Genomic DNA, 17,115 nt, shown 5'->3' on the forward strand with positions numbered 1-17,115 from the left:
TGCGCTCGCTCAGTTCTGCTCACTCGTTACGTTTGTGCCACAAAAGCAGCCAATCAGAGCTTGTAAAAGCACTTTGATTGACAGCTTGGTATCCAATGAGATTGCTTGTACGCTATCCGTTGATGCTCTCTCGTTTGCCCTGTGTTCACCTGGAAAGGGCAAACGAGAGTGCGTCAACACGGACTTGGGCTGGAGAATTACTTTTAATATTATTATTATTATTACTGTATTGTATCATTTGACAGAAATACCTTGTTAGTTTTTGTACTTTAATAATATAAGCCCACCTCCTCCCGCCCACGTCAATATGACGCACTCTCGTTTGCTCGTTCCGGGTGAACACAACAAGCAATCTCATTGGATACCAAGCTGTCAATCAATGTGCTTTTACAAGCTCTGATTGGCTGGTTTTGTGGCACAAACGTAACGCGTGAGCAGAACTGAGCGAGCGCAGAGGACGACTCGAGCGAGCGAGAGCTAGATGTTGAGCAAATGCGATGTTGCGCAAGGGAGGGAGGAGTATCGCGAACAAGAGCGAGGTGTTGAGCGCGAGAATCCTATTGCGAGCGAGCAAAAAGGAATTTTGAGCGAGAAACTTATTTTCAAGAACTTTTTTTCTGCGCTCAAAATCAGTTTTCGCTCGCTCAGTTTTATTTTCAACGCTCAAAATTTTTTCCGCGCGCTCTTAATTGTGGCACAAATATAACGCCAAACCACTGTGGCTAATGTGTGTGTGTGCGTGTGTGCGTGCGTGTGTGTGTGTGTGTGTGTGTTTTTGCTAGCCACCAGAAGGTAGTCCACCAGTAAAAAAAAATGTATCTATCTGTCAATTTGTGGCAAAACTATTAAATAGCGCACTAAACTTGTGAATCATTGGCTGTATTGAAAAAGAGTTTTAAAAATACATTAAAAAGATATATATAAGAATATATTAGATCTCGAATAAAAGTATGTGGCGTGTAATTTGATATACATACTGTATGTGATGGTGCTTATATGTTGACACTGTTATGAGCAATTAAAAATGGTTTTATATAAAAATTAAGAACAAAAAGGTATAAAACTACCATATATCTTCTTTCTGCATAACTGATCTAATGACCTGCGGCTTATAGTCCAGTGCGGCTTATCTGTGACAAAAATTGTTCTTTTGCCCAATTTTTGCTGGTGCAGTTTATATAGCAGTGCGGCTTATAATCCGAAAAATACGGTAGTATTTTCCAAAACACATTTCCATCAAAACACATACTTTAGTCTTTTAGTGTTTTATAGTGTGAGATGTCGCAAAAACACTCATAATATCCTCAAAGTCATTGCTCAGCTTGGCTCAGCTTTGTCATCTTTCCGATTCCACAAACTAGCGATGTAGTTCCATTTATTTCACAGTGCCTCCCTCGCTCCTCCAAGGTCCACTGTAAAAACTGGATTTAGAACTATAACTCTGGAAACTGAGCAGTAGAGGCGAGGGGTTTGTGGGGGGGCTGAAAAAGAATACGGGACAGCGAAGGACCGCTTGGGGAGGGATGTGATGAGAGGAACTCAGGAAGGATGAGAGGAAGTGGAAAAGACAATGTGTGTGCATATTACGGCTGCGGTATCACTTTGGGAAGGTCGTTTTTAAACGTCAAGTTATTTTTTTTCCCCGTTTAGACTCAAAACAGGATGAAGCTGATGGCGGACAATTACGAGGACGAGCACCTGAAGGTGTCTTCTCCGAACTCGGAGCGGCCCAATAACCACAAGCCTTCCCCGGATCAGGTGATTTCCTTTTTTTTTTTTAACAATCTCGCACCTCATTGGCTTCTTACATTCTGGTTTAACTAACACCCCTGCTGCTCTCTCTGGACTCACGCTGCTTCAGGATGATGAGGAGGGTATTTGGGCCTAGCAGGTCCAACACATCTTCTTTTTTATTCTCTCACCGTTTTGTACAAAAGGGTGAGCAATGTAGCATCTCGCCGTCTTTCAATCACTTTTCACTTCCTGGCATGCCACTGAATACTGTTTTATGTTGCCCCGTTTTTGTGAAATGTGCTCCATTTATAGCCTCCATTGGCCGTCTCATTTTTAGTCCAATTTTCTCATCCGTTCAGTTATGAATCATCCAGCAAAGGTTTTGTTTGTGTATATCTATCATGAATTCACTTCATTTTTAAAAAACATTACCAACATTATTTAACTCATTTCTCTTGGTCGCTGATTGTTATGATTTTTTTTTCTTTCCAGTCAAGTATTACCTAAGCAGCACAAACCATTTTTCATTGGATCCAAAAAAAAAAATGGTCCGCAAGATGATTTTGTGAAGCATTTAAAAAAAATATATATATTTTTTTTAAAGAACAGACTGGAATAAATAGAACACATATGTCCTCTGTCCAAAGTCGATTTTTACTTTATACAGCAATGCCCAGATGAGCAAATAATATAATTACGGTGATGTTGAGCAATTAATCTAATTTTAGTCGCGATCACGATAGTGGCTGCCAAAATTAATGAAAGTGATCCTCTGAGATATTGACATTTGAAAACCGGGCTTACCGGGGTACTCGACCATAATCCGTTCTGAGGTGGTGGTCGAGCACCGATTTGTTCGAACACCGAAACCAATTTTCCCATAAGAAATAATGGAAAGTATGTGTGCACAAGTAAATGTGCACAAGCAGTACATGATAAAAATAAAGATAAAGATAAATAAAGCATTATAAACCATTTTGTATAATTTACTTACGTTTTGGAGAGTGGTTGATGGCATACAGGAATGGATGTGGAGAGGACGGGAGGGAGTTACTCCTTCCATGATGACGCTAGCTAACTGCGACGCGAGGTACACTCGTACACCACGTTCATATTTTGCTATAATTTCCTTCTTCGGTTCAATAGTGGTCCTCATTGTTTTCCTCTTTGCCTTCCCCTTATCACTGTCTTTCTTTGGACCCATTATTAAGGGCTAGAGCAACACGAAAAAGTTTAAATCCGGGAAGAAATACTCGAACAAACGTCTTACTCCGCTGGCGGTCTGAGTTGAACTGGCGCTTACCCGCTGGCCGAGAAGGGCCGAGGAGCGTGTTCGGGTCGGCTCGGCTCGGCTCGGCTAGTCGAGAACCGAAAATCTGTTCGAGGTCCGATGCATTACCTACTTGAATTTTTTGGTCGAGCACCGATTTGGTCGAGTATAGAGGCGGTCGAGTACCGAGGTACCACTGTATACATATATATACATATACAGTGGGCCCCCGTGTTACGAACTTAATCCGTTCAGCGGCTTTGCTCGTAACTCAAATTGCTCGTATGACGGGCAATCTAAACCTATGTTAATTAGTGAATGCGTGCAATGCGTGCAAAAACCTTAGGTAAAAACACCACGACTTTATACACATATTAAAAATTTGTAACATAATCTACTGCACAGTTAAATTAAATAACGTAAATATACAAAGGAAAAATGACATTTACCTTTGGAGCGACGTGACTTGAGCTGGGTGGAGGCGGAGCGGAGCAGAGACGAACCCGCAGAATTTATTTATTTATTTTCTTAAACGAAAACTTTTCTCAAACGAGAACATATCACCGGCGATTTCCTTCTCTTTAATCCATAATAGAAGAAGCCTCTCCATTTTGTTGTTGACCGAGGTCCGTCCCCTGGCAAGGAAAGTCTTGCCCTTAGAAGATTGCCAAGTGGTTACGGCCATACTCACTAGCAAGGTTAACTATGCGTGCGCCTCCTTCGTATTTTTTTTATTATCTCCTGCTTGGTTTCTATTGTCATCATCCTCTTACTTCTTCCTTTACTGCCACTTGCAATTTTAGAAGCCATGTCTAACAGATAAAGTTTGCAAAATCTTCACAAAACACCGACCAGCTGTGCCATCAAGCTAGATGAAGGCGTTCGGCCAATAGCATATCAGCATTTCTGTGATTGGCGTGACGCTGGCCAATAGCATATCGGCATCTCCGTGACTGAGACCGCGACTGTGACCTTAATCGACCAATAGCATATTGGCATCTCCGTGACTGAGACCGTGACTATGACCTTATAAGACCACTAGCATATCGGCGTTTCCGTGACATTCGAGCGTAGTTATTTTTGTTGATGCAGCAAAGTGAAAAAATAGTGCGGACACTCTGACCGGCATGTTGGATTGTTCGTAAGACGAAAGGTTTGTGCGTAAGAGCGGGCCAAAAACCGCCGCGGTCCACGTTCGTAAGATGAAAAATTCGTAAAACAGGGAGTTCGTAAACCGGGGGCCCACTGTACACACACACACACATATATATATATATATATATATATATATATATATATATATATATATATATATATATATATATATATATTGTGGCGAGGCGAAGAAACCACACGTTGCTGTGCTAGTGGAGATCTTTACTCTTCGCATGCCATCACAAAACTCATACAACAAAGTCCAAAACAGCAAAGACAAAGCCAACAGGTTCAAAGCCAACAGGTTCAAAGCATCAAAGGATCATAGCGACATGCCTACTGGGTGAGAGACATGGTCCTAGTGTCCGCCACAATATATATATATATATATATATATATATATATATATATATATATATATATATATATATATATATATATATATATATATATATATATATATATATATATATATATATATACACACACACGTGGACAAAATTGTTGGTACCCCTCAGTTAAAGAAGGAAAAACCCACAATTCTCACTGAAATCACTTGAAACTTACAAAAGTTACAATAAATAAAAAATTATTGAAAATTAAATAATCAAAATAAGCCATCACTTTTGAATTGCTGATTAACATAATTATTAAAAAAAAAAAACTAATGGAACAGGCCTGGACAAAAATGATGGTACCCATAACTTAATATTTTGTTGCACAACCTTTTGAGGCAATCACTGCAATTAAGCGATTTCTGTATTTGTCAATGAGCATTCTGCAGCTGTCAACAGGTATTTTGGCCCACTCCTCATGAGCAAACTGCTCCAGTTGTCTCAGGTTTGATGGGTGTCTTCTCCAAATGGCATGTTTCAGCTCCTTCCACAGATGTTCAATGGGATTCAGATCCGGGCTCATGGAAGGCCACTTTAGAATAGTCCAACGCTTTTCTCTCAGCCATTCTTGGGTGTTTTTGGCTGTGTGTTTTGGATCGTTGTCCTGTTGGAAGACCCATGACCTGCGACTGAGACCAAGTTTTCTGACACCAGGCAGCACATTTCTCTCCAGAATGCCTTGATAGTCTACAGATTTCATTTTACCTTGCACACATTCAAAACACCCTGTGCCAGATGCAGCAAAGCAGCCCCAAAACATTACTGAGCCTCCTCCATGTTTCACCGTAGGGACAGTGTTCTTTTCTTCGTATGCTTGGTTTTTGAGTCTCTGAACATAGAGCCTTACTAAAAAGCTACAGTTTGGTCTCATATGTCCAAAGGACATTTTCCTAGAAGCTTTGTGGCTTGTCAACATGCATTTTTGCAAATTCCAGTCTCGCTCTTTTATGATTTTTTTTCAGCAGTGGTGTCCTCCTTGGTCGTCTCCCCGAAGAAAAGAACACTGTACCACTGTGTGTGTGTGTGTGTGTATATATATATATATATATATATATATATATATATATATATATATATATATATATATATATATATATATATATATATATATATATATATATATATATATATATATTGTGGGGTCGCGTGGGGTGTGACAGGGCAGATGGGGTCACAGAGGTCAGATGTTCTCAATAAAATGTTTATTTTGTCACTCAAAGTTCAAAGAAACTATATCAAAACAGGTGGTCAAAAGACAGCAATCAAAATCAGGTTGGTTCTTAGAGTTCAAAACTACTCTCTTTACAAAATACAAACGAAAGCAGGAAAGATATATGATCAAAAATGCAAAAATTTGAAATAAAGTCTGTTCACGGGGTTCCAAAACTGGCGCACAAAGCACAACTTAAAGCAGTTCAAAAACGGTCAAAGTCCAAATAAAACCTGTTCTCACAACTCTCTGGCTTTGTCTTTGGTGGCACTCTCTTGCTTCACGTCTCTCGTCCCCAGCAGCACCGTCTCTCGCTTCAATCAGCCAGGTCGGCTTTTATCCCATTACTTGATCAGCTACACCTGTTGAGGCAGTGAGGCATGCTGGGCATTGGAGTCCTCGGCATCTCGGCCATTTTGGGGTGTGGCATTGGTTCACAGAAGGGGAAGTAGCAGCCCTCTACTACACGTCCCCTTGTGATGCCACATATCCCCCCTTCTGGGCCTGACGTCCCCGGCAGGCAGACAGCAGCCCAAAAGGCATCACGGCGGGACAGGGCATCTGCATTTCCATGCCTGGCTCCGGGTCTGTGCACAACAGAAAAGTTAAAAGGTTGCAGACACAAGAACCATCGTGTTATTCGACTGTTCGTCTCCTTGTTCCTGGCCAACCATTGCAGAGGAGAGTGATCGGTCACCAGGGTGAACCGCCGCCCGACCAGGTAGTACTTCAGGGACTCCAAAGCCCATTTGATGGCTAGGCATTCTTTTTCTATGGTGGCATAGTTTTTCTCCCTGGGCAGCAACTTCCGATTTAGGTATAGGATGGGATGTTCCTCACCTCCGTGGATCTGGGCCAGGACAGCCCCCAGTCCTACCTCAGAGGCATCCGTCTGTACCACAAACTCTTTGCTGAAGTCGGGGGCTGTCAGCACTGGTGACGAGCACAGGGCATGTTTCAGCCTGTTGAAAGCGTCTTCAGCCGTTGCGCTCCACTTGACAACTCGGCCTTGCCTCTTGGCTGTCAAATCTGTGAGAGGGGCTGCTAAGGCAGCAAAGTCAGGAATGAAACGTCGATAGTAATTAGCCTGGCCCAGGAATGATCTCACCTGTTTCTTGGTTACCGGCTGGGGCCAGCTCTGAATGGCCGCTATCTTGACCTCTTGGGGCTTCACAAGGCCCCGTCCGATAGTGTATCCCAGATAGTCGGTTTCGCTGAAGGCCAGTTTGCACTTCTTGGGGTTGGCGGTTAGGCCCGCCTGCCTGAGGGACTCGAGCACCTTCTGGACTCGAGGGAGGTGGCCTTCCCAGTCTGAGCTCTGGATTACCACGTCATCCATGTAGGCCGTGGCATATGCTCGATGTGGCAGCAAGACCTGATCCATGAGGCGCTGGAAGGTAGCGGGAGCTCCAAACAGCCCGAAAGGCATCATGCGATACTGCCACAGTCCTCCCGCGGCAGCAAAGGCAGTCTTTTCTTTTGATTCAGCCAAAAGGGGGACCTTCCAATATCCTTTGGTGAGGTCCAGAGTGGTTATGAAGCGGGCATTACCCAACCTTTCAATTAGCTCGGCAACCCTAGGCATTGGGTAGGCGTCAAATTCTGAGACCTCATTTACCTTTCGAAAGTCATTACAAAACCGGACGGTGTTGTCGGGCTTGTCCGTAAGCACAATGGGGCTCGACCATGCACTTCGTGAGGGTTCAATCAACCCTAGATCCAGCATCTTTCTTACCTCCTCATCAACGGTCTGTTTCCGTGCCTCTGGGATCCGGTAGGGCCTCTGGTTCACTCTCTTGCCTGGCTGGGTTCTAATCACGTGTTCTACCAAGCGGGTACAACCTGGTGTGGAGGAGAAGACATCCTGATTTCCGTCCACTAGCTCTTTAGCTTGCTGAAGTTGGTGGGGATCCAGGTCCGGACCAAACTGCACCTGGTCCCGGGCAGGGGTGTCAGTAAATCTGGGGGGAAAACATGCCACCAACGCCTCTCGCTCTTGCCGTTTCTTTAATAGGTTGACATGGTATATTTGCTCACCTTTCCTCTTCCCAGGTTGCCGCACCTTGTAATTGACTTCCCCAACTTTCCTTGAACGGTCCTTGCCAGGTAGCCAAAAATTTGCAATCCACCGTGGGGACTAGGACCAGGACTCTATTGCCAGGTTTGAACTGTCTAGGTTGGGCCGTTCTATTGTACGTACCGCACTGTTGCTGTTGGGCTTTCATCATATGGTCCTTCACAATGGGCATCACCGCCGCGATCCTCTCTCTCATGGCTCCCACATGTTCGATCATGGTACGATGCGGACAGGGCTGCTCCTCCCAGGTCTCTTTTGCAATGTCCAGGAGGCCCCTAGGTTTATGGGAATAGAGAAGATCGAAAGGCGAAAACCCGGTGGAAGCCTGAGGAACCTCTCTTACCGCGAACAGCAGATACGGCAACAGTTGGTCCCAATTTCGTCCATCCTTGTCGATGGCCTTTCTCAGCATTGCTTTAAGAGTTTTATTAAACCTTTCAACTAACCCATTGGTCTGGGGGTGGTAGATGGACGTTCTCAACTGTTTGACTTGTAAAAGTTTGCACATCTCTCTAGAAACTCATGACATAAAAGGGGTGCCTTGGTCAGTAAGAATCTCCTTAGGAAGCCCCACCCGGGTACTGAAGAGGAAGAGTTCTTTGGCTATCTGCGCCGCATTTGCTTTTCTTAGAGGGACCGCCTCCGGGTATCGTGTGGCATAGTCTATGATCACTAAGATATATTGATGACCCCGAGCACTCTTGGGCAAAGGCCTAACTATATCCATTCCTACCCTCTCAAAAGGAGTCTCTATGATCGGAAGGGGAATCAGCGGGTTCTTATAGGAGGGTCGCTGGGCATGTAATTGGCAGTCGGGGCAACTGCGGCAGAAGTTTTCTATTTCCTTGTGCACCCCCGGCCAAAAGAATCTCTGTAGCACTCTCTCCTTGTTTTTTTCTACTCCCAAATGGGCCCCCATTAGGTGCGTGTGTGCTACCTGCAAGATGGTATGTCGATGGGCTTGGGGAACTAACAGTTGTTCAATTATTGTATCATTAATTTTAACCACTTGATAGAGGAGTCCATTCTTTATGGCAAAGTGGGGGTAGGCTAGAGAGGCCTGTGTCCCCAGCCTGGTTCCCTCCACCATCTTGAGATTTTTAATGCATTACAAAGGGTGGGGTCCTGTAACTGGGCAGTACCATCCTGACCTTTCAAGGGTGCCTGGGGCCGTGGCATGTCGTCCTCACTGCCGGCCGAAGGGGTTCGGGAGTCCGTCGAGACCTCGGGTGCGCTTTCTGGCTCGTTCACTTCGGCCGCCAAGGCTTGAGCACCGGGCCGTCGGGGTCTCCGTCTGATGCGTTTCTGAGTCTCGAGCCAAAGCAGGTGAAAGGCGGGACAATCGCGGCCAATCAGTAGGGGAACCGGGAGCGTCGGGATTACTCCTACTTCCATGTTGAAGGTCCCTTTAGTGGTCATGAGTGTCACCCGAGCGATTGGGTATTCATGCGTATCCTCATGTACACAGACCACCGGCACCCTTTCTACTGAAAGGACCCTGATCCAGGAGAGGTCTGCAGTACAGCCTCCTGGATCAGGGTTCGGGCACTTCCCGAATCTAGCAGGGCCTCGACATCGCACTCATTCACCCTCACTGGACAGGTGGGTCTGGGCTCTCCCCTTTCTCCAAGAAGGGCTGCAAAGTGGGTTTGTGCGCTGCCCGTGCTTTCCGCGGTGGGCATTGGGACATCGGACTTTCCACAATTGCACGCGATATGGCCGACCTCCCCGCAACGGTAGCAATGCCGAGGCTCCGAGGCTGGGCTCCGCGGCTGCATTGGTGGAGGCTTCATGCCCCTGGAAGCTTCCAAAGTTGACCACTGCTCGGTTTTGGGACTGCTCATCTGTGGCCGCCGGGTGCGTGGGGTTCCGGAGCCATTCAACCCTGTCCGGGGCAGCCTCAACATGTCGGTTGCCGCTTGGTAGTGCTCAACCGCTTCTACCAGCTCTAAGGCTGTTGTGAGTTTCAGCTGGCCAATTGTCTTTTTAGCCTCAAAAGGTAGGGCTCTCAGGAACCTGTCCATTACTAAAGTTTCCACCATTCGTGCCAGGCTAGTCTTTTCCGGTTCCAGCCATTTTTTCGTGACTCGGATGAGGTCGTGCATCTGCGCATGCAGAGCCACCTCATTTTTATACTGTATGTCCAATTATGGAACCGCTGGGCCATGCTGAATTTGGTAAGGCCATTTCGGCTCAAGATTTCAGCTTTCAGCTGCTCATAGTCTTGGGCTATGTCTGACTCTAAATCTTGATAAGCTTTAAGGGCCTCCCCGGTGAGAAAGGGGGCTAGTAGCCCAACCCACTGGGTTTTAGGCCACCCTTTCTGGGTTGCTGTAGCCTCAAAGGCCTGAAGATATGCATCTACCTCATCCGCTATCCCCATTTTAGGGATGAACTCACTTGCCTTGACTTGAGGTCGGGCCAACTGTAAGAGCTCCTGCTCTTTGAGGCGGTTGGCTTTTCTTTGCTGCTGGAGCAGGGCTGTAGTGAGTTCCTGCTGGGCCTTCTGGGTCTCCACCAGCATCTGCACTAATTGCTCCATTTGAGAACTGGAGTGGGTTCGGCGGAGCTCCGAAAACAGCTGCGTTACCTCGTCAACGGGGTGACTTTTCACCATCCGCCTAGGGGCCCTGCGCCCAAATTCTCCACCATGTGTGGGGTCGCGTGGGGTGTGACAAGGCAGATGGGGTCACAGAGGTCAGATCAATAAAATGTTAATTTTGTCACTCAAAGTTCAAAGAAACTATATCAAAACAGGTGGTCAAAAGACAGCAATCAAAATCAGGTTGGTTCTTAGAGTTCAAAACTACTCTCTTTACAAAGTACAATCGAAAGCAGGAAAGCTATATGATCAAAAATGCAAAAACTTGAAATAAAGTCTGTTCACGGGATTCCAAAACTGGCGCACAAAGCACAACTTAAAGCAGTTCAAAAACGGTCAAAGTCCAAATAAAACCTGTTCTCACAACTCTCTGGCTTTGTCTTTGGTGGCACTCTCTTGCTTCACGTCTCTCGTCCTCAGCAGCACCGTCTCTCGCTTCAATCAGCCAGGTCGGCTTTTATCCCATTACTTGATCAGCTACACCTGTTGAGGCAGTGAGGCATGCTGGGCATTGGAGTCCTCGGCATCTCGGCCATTTTGGGGTGTGGCATTGGTTCACAGAAGGGGAAGTAGCGGCCCTCTACTACACGTCCCCTTGTGATGCCACAATATATATATATATATATACAGTGGGCCCCCGGGTTACGAACTTAATCCGTTCAGCGGCTACGCTCGTATCTCGAATTGCTCGTATAGCGGGCAATCCAAACCCATGTTATTTCGTGAATGCGTGCAACGCGCGCCGAAGCCTTAGGTAAAAACGACACACTGCATACATATATTAAAATCGAGTGACATAATCTGCTGTACACTTACATTACATAATAATTACAATGGATAAATAGCTTTTACCTTTAAAACGACGAGACTTGAGCTGGGTGTAAGCAGAGGGGGACAGAGCCCTACGCTCAAAGTCAACACGGCGATAGAAATGCTATTGCTCTTACAGTGTTACAGTAACTCTTTCAGTCAGGGTGCAAATCACGCAGATACTAAAACATCATCCTCTTATTTCTTTCTTTACCGCTGCTAGTAATTTTAGAAGCTATGTCTAACAGATAAAGTTTGCAAAGTCTTCACAACATTCCGTTTTTCACTAATTTTCTCTCCTTACTTCCATCCTGTCCCATCAAGCTAGATAAAGGCGTTCGGCCAATAGCATATCGGCATTTCTGTGATTGACGTGTAACGCCGGCCAATAGCATCTCCGTGAGTGAGACCGGGTGACCTTAATCGACCAATACCATATTCGCATCTCCGTGACTGACTGATAATTATTCGCACTTTTTTTTTTTAAACGGTTGGAATGTATTGACAATTAATTAAAAAAAAAACACACATTTAAACCAATGACAATTCTTTGTCCTGCAATCGGCACATTTAATTTCATGTCAGCTGTTTTTCCCTTTAGCTGTACAAACACTACACTTAAATGGTAATATATTTAGACACCGTGAGTGAGACAGTCAGTGTGACGTTGTAAGAGCAATAGCGTTCACGTTACTGCCCCAAGCATCTACTGATGATTAATGCTGTCGCTACTGTTGATTTAACTGACGCAATTAAACGAGAACATATTTATATACTCAATGGCCGGCATGTCGAATTGCTCGTAAGGCGAGAGGTTTGTTCGTAAGCGGAGGACAAAATTCTCCCTGATCCACGCTCGTAAGGCGAATTGTTCGCAAATCAGGGTGCTCGTAAGCCGGGGGCCGACTGTATTAAAATTGAGTGACATAATCTGCTGTACACTTGCATTATAATAAATACAATGGATAAATGGCTTTTACCTTTGAAACGACGAGACTTGAGCTGGGTGTAAGCAGAGGGGGGCAGAATTCAACGCTCAAAGTTAACACGGCGATAGATATGCTATTGGTCTTACAGTGTTACAGTAACTCTTTCAGTCAGGGTGCAAATCACGCAGATACTAAAACATCATCCTCTTATTTCTTTCTTTACCGCTGCTAGTAATTTTAGAAGCTATGTCTAACAGATAAAGTTTGCAAAGTCTTCACAACATTCCGTTTTTCACTAATTTTCTCTCCTTCCTTCTATTCTGTCCCATCAAGCTAGATAAAGGCGTTCGGCCAATAGCATATCGGCATTTCTGTGATTGACGTGTGACGCCGGCCAATAGCATCTCCGTGAGTGAGACCGGGTGACCTTAATCGACCAATAGCATATTCGCATCTCCGTGACTGACTGATAATTATTCGCACTTTTTTTTTTAAACGGTTGGAATGTATTGACAATTAATTTTAAAAAAAACACACATTTAAACCAATGACAATTCTTTGTCCTGCAATCGGCACATTTAATTTCATGTCAGCTGTTTTTCCCTTTAGCTGTACAAACACTACACTTAAATGGTAATATATTTAGACACCGTGAGTGAGACAGTCAGTGTGACGTTGTAAGACCAATAGCGTTCACGTTACTGCCACAACTATCTACTGATGAATGAAGATGTCGCTACTGTTGATTTTATTGACGCAATTAAACGAGAACATTTCTACATACTCAATGGCCGGCATGTCGAATTGCTTGTAAGGCGAGAGGTTTGTACGTAGGCGGAGGACAAAAATCTCCCTGATTCACGCTCGTAAGGCGAATTGTTCGTAAATCAGGGTGCTCGTAAGCCGGGGGCCGACTGTTTATATATATATATATATATATATATATATATATATATATATATATATATTATATATAAACAGTCGGCCCCCGGCTTACGAGCACCCTGATATATGTGTGTGTGTGTGTATATATATATATATATATATATATATGTGTGTGTGTGTGTATATATATATATATATATGTGTGTGTGTGTATATATATATATATATATATATATATATATATATATATATATATATATATATATATATATATATATATATATATATATATATATGTGTGTGTGTGTGTGTGTGTGTGTGTGTATATATATATATACAAAACCCTAAAGGCATACAATTTCAAAGTCACTAGAAGTCAATGTATCAAAAATTAATGCATGTTCACATTAATTTGCTATTAATTTGAAAAGATTGAAATAATTGAAAATTGAATTGAAATTGCAAATAATTGAAAATGCAGTGAGAAGTGTGTGTATCTCCTACTAGGTTAGTCCTATCATTGTCTGTAAACAGCTTGCTTTTTTTAATATCTGTTTTGTTTCATGCTGTTTTTGTATTGTTTTTTAAATTCTATAACTATTCTACTTAAAAGTACAATGTGTAAGATCTAGACCATTTTAAATTTAAATACATTTAAGCGAGCCGTTCTGGGTTTAACATTTGCTTTTTTATTTTCATTTGAGCTATCTTAAGCATGTGGTAATTTTATTTAATTAATTTGGTTAATTTGAAACATGCATATAAAAAATGAATTGACATTAAATATTGAAATTGAATATTCACTTAACACTTTTTAACACTTTAATTAACTTTTTTGTAACAGTTGAACAGAAGTTATTGTACTCTTGGGTGCAAATTACATTTGAAACATAAAAAAATATCTCATAATGGCAGTTTAATATTTATAGAATTTTTAAACACAATAACAAAGAAATGAACAAGTAATAGTCATATCAACAAGTGCGGGGCTCATTTAAAATATGAAATTAGAAACTATAAATGTTGATTGGATTTTTAAATGGTCATTATTCTGGAGTGAAAACTTAAAAAAAAACATTTTCAGACTTATCGTAAATGAAAAATGACTTGTCCGCATGAGGGTGATGGGTGAAACTGAGATCTGGAGTGCAGGACAAAGGCCAGGTGTGGCTCTATGGTTCTAGTAGTTTTTAAGTGAGAGTCCGATAGCCGTGTCCTCACACGGCTCTTATTTTAGTTCATAACCGAGAATGTGTTCTCACACAAATACGTTGAACCGAACAAGCTTAGCCTTTTCTTACCAAATGCTCGAATCTCTCGGAAACTTGTCCTTATCCAGCTGTCAGTAAAAGTTGGCGATACAAAGCTGCTGGTGCTGACAGCAGCTCACTGCGTCACACTGCAGCTCAACTTTCCTACTTTTGTTGAAAGTCGCCATTTTAGAAAATTAGGGGCTCATACAGTCAATTACTCAAATACTAATTTGCTGTTTGTAATTGAGCCTATAGATAGCAGCATTTAGCACATGCAGGTAACAACGCTGCTGCCCAATGTATTCATTCTCCATGCGGGCAAGACGTTATTGATTTTATGACGGAGGTTGCAGGCTGGATGGAAATTGACCACAGGCCGCATTTGGCCCCTGGGCTGGACTTTGGACATGTCTGTGTTAGACCTAATTCAAGGAAAAATGTTCCTCAGTGTAATGAATGCACTGATACTCTTAGAAACAGACAGGACACGGAAATGAAAAAATAGAAAGTTTGAAAATTTGACTCGGAAACTACTCAGAAATTACACTGCAACATGACTCTGAAACGACCAAACAAAAACCTCCAGAAAAATAACGAAATAAAACTATATTATGAGATCATATCGTGATTCCAACCCCTGCACTAAATCCGGAAGCCTTCTACTAATTCCACTGCAGATGTTATTTTAAAGACATGTAAAAAAAAAATATTAATTAGTGACTCAATGCTAAGAGCAGGGGTGGGCAACTCCAGGCCTCGGGGGCCGGTGTCCTGCATGTTTTCCTGTTTTCTCACTCAAACACACCTGAATCAAATGATTAGGATTATTCTCAAGCTCCAGCAGAGCTTGTTGATGAGCTAATGGTTTAAATCAGGTGCGTTAGGGAGAGAAAACTGGAAAACATGCAGGACACCGGCCCCCGAGGCCTGGAGTTGCCCACCCCTGGCTAAGAGAATGTATCCCCAATTCCCTTCTTTCGTCTTGTGTCTACATCAGCTTCACATGCACTCACTTCTCTTTGTTGCGAGTGGGGTAATTTGCCATAGCACGTTACGTCTGAACACTGAGTGCCTGTGTTCATAGGCCAGTGTAAATATGCCAGTAGCTTATTTATCAAGGCCATTTTTATGGCTTTTTGCATTTGTAATGGTCTTTGCAAGTATTTGATGCATCGCTGAAGAAAGACAGCCATGTAAATGTTTTCACCCATATAATAGGCCAGTGTAGGACTATGTTTTTGTAATTTTTTAATCAACTGCCATCTGGGCTCAATAGTGCTCGGAATGCTAATATCAATGACTTATATAATACACGGCTTTGTATGTATCGTGATTTTACAGAAACTGATTAGGGTCAGGGGGGCATCAAAAGATTCTCAGATTTCAGACATCATTATCAGAACTCTGCACTTTTAACGGTGATCCTGACTCAGTCAGAAATCTGACTTTAAAGTGAGAATGCTGACTTCATACTCATAATTATTTATCGTAAATGCTGATGTTAAAGATACAATTCTGAGAATGGGGTCAGAATTCTGTGATTTATCGTCAGAATTCTCAGAATAGTCAGAATGCTGTCTTTAAATTGATAGCTGTGACTTAAAAGTGAAAATTTTGATAATTTAGTCAGAATAAAGAGTTAGCGTGAAATTGATGCACTTGAAAATGAGAGTTCTCACTTTAGTCAGAATTCTGAGATTGAGTCATAATTCTAAGAGTCAAGTCAGAATTCTTGCATTAAAGTGAAAATTTTGAGAATAAAGTTAGAATCAAAGGTTGGTGTGAATTCTGAAAATAAATTCATAACTCTAATTTTAAAATAAGAATTGTGACTTCAAAATGAGAATTCTCGCTTTAAAGTCAGGATTCTGAGGTCTAGTCAGAATTCACTTTAAAGTCGGGATTCTCGTTTTAAAGTCACAAGAGGATAGATTACTGAGCTTTAGTCAAAATTCTAAGAATATGTGGGAAATCAAATTTTCAACTGAGAATTTTAATAATCAATTCAAATTCTCACTGACTATTCACCAATGTGAGAATTCTGAGAATAACAGTCAGAATTCTGACAATTAAAGTGAAAATTTTGAAAGTAAAGTAATAGTTTTGAAATGAATTCTCAGAATAGATTCAGAATTCTAATTTTAAAATTAGAATTTTCACTTTAAACTCAGAATTCTGAGATCTAGTCAGAAGTCTGAAACTAAAGTGAACATTTTGAGAATAAAGTCAGAGTAAATGGAATTCAGAATTCAGAATCCTAGTTTCAAAATGAGAATTCTCACCAAAGTGACAATTTTGAGAATATTTGGAATTCTCAGATTTGAAGTCAGAATTCTGATATCTCGTCAGAATTCTGAGAGTAAAGTCAGAATTCTGACTTAAAAATTAGACTTGAGAAGTGAGACTACTGAGATTTAGTCACAATTCTAAGAATGTCAAAATTCAAATTTTCTAGTGACAATTTTGACTTGAAAGTGAGAACTTGAAAGAAAGAATAATTCTGAGATCTAAAATAATAATTATGACCAATTAGAATTCAAAGTAGGGTATTCTGATTTTATGGTTATAGTGAGGTTTAGTCCAAATTCTGAGGATAAAGTCAGAACCAAAATTTTAAAATGAGAATTTAGAAAATAGTCTAACCCTGACCACTTAGAAAAGTGAGAATTTTGATTTAAAAGGAAACATTTTTAGTTAGTTAAGTTAAGGGGGGGGAGAGAATCCCGTCAACCTTTTTTTTTTTCTTCACTGGTGTATATTTGAGGGGAAAAAAAACAATTACACCATAAATAATA

General features: G+C 42.2%; 1 protein-coding gene across 15 annotated transcripts in view; it reads left to right on the forward strand.

Moving 5' to 3' along the window:
- Positions 1–17,115, forward strand: part of erc1b (ELKS/RAB6-interacting/CAST family member 1b) — a 160,975-nt gene that overhangs the window by 121,928 nt on the left and 21,932 nt on the right. For 11 of the 15 annotated variants that reach the window (XM_088406153.1, XM_088406156.1, XM_088406158.1 and 8 more), the window contains one exon: positions 1,651–1,758. In XM_088406153.1, coding sequence (XP_088262279.1) covers positions 1,651–1,758 — 108 coding nt within the window. Of the gene's footprint in view, positions 1–1,650; positions 1,759–1,861; positions 1,939–17,115 lie in introns of all 15 variants that reach the window. The other 4 variants (XR_015864143.1, XR_015864144.1, XR_015864145.1 and 1 more) reach the window with 1 other exon arrangement.

Source organism: Hippichthys cyanospilos, chromosome 22 (assembly GCF_059441005.1).
Source record: "Hippichthys cyanospilos isolate Australia breed blue-spotted pipefish chromosome 22, RoL_Hcya_1.0, whole genome shotgun sequence".
Taxonomy (NCBI): domain Eukaryota; kingdom Metazoa; phylum Chordata; class Actinopteri; order Syngnathiformes; family Syngnathidae; genus Hippichthys; species Hippichthys cyanospilos.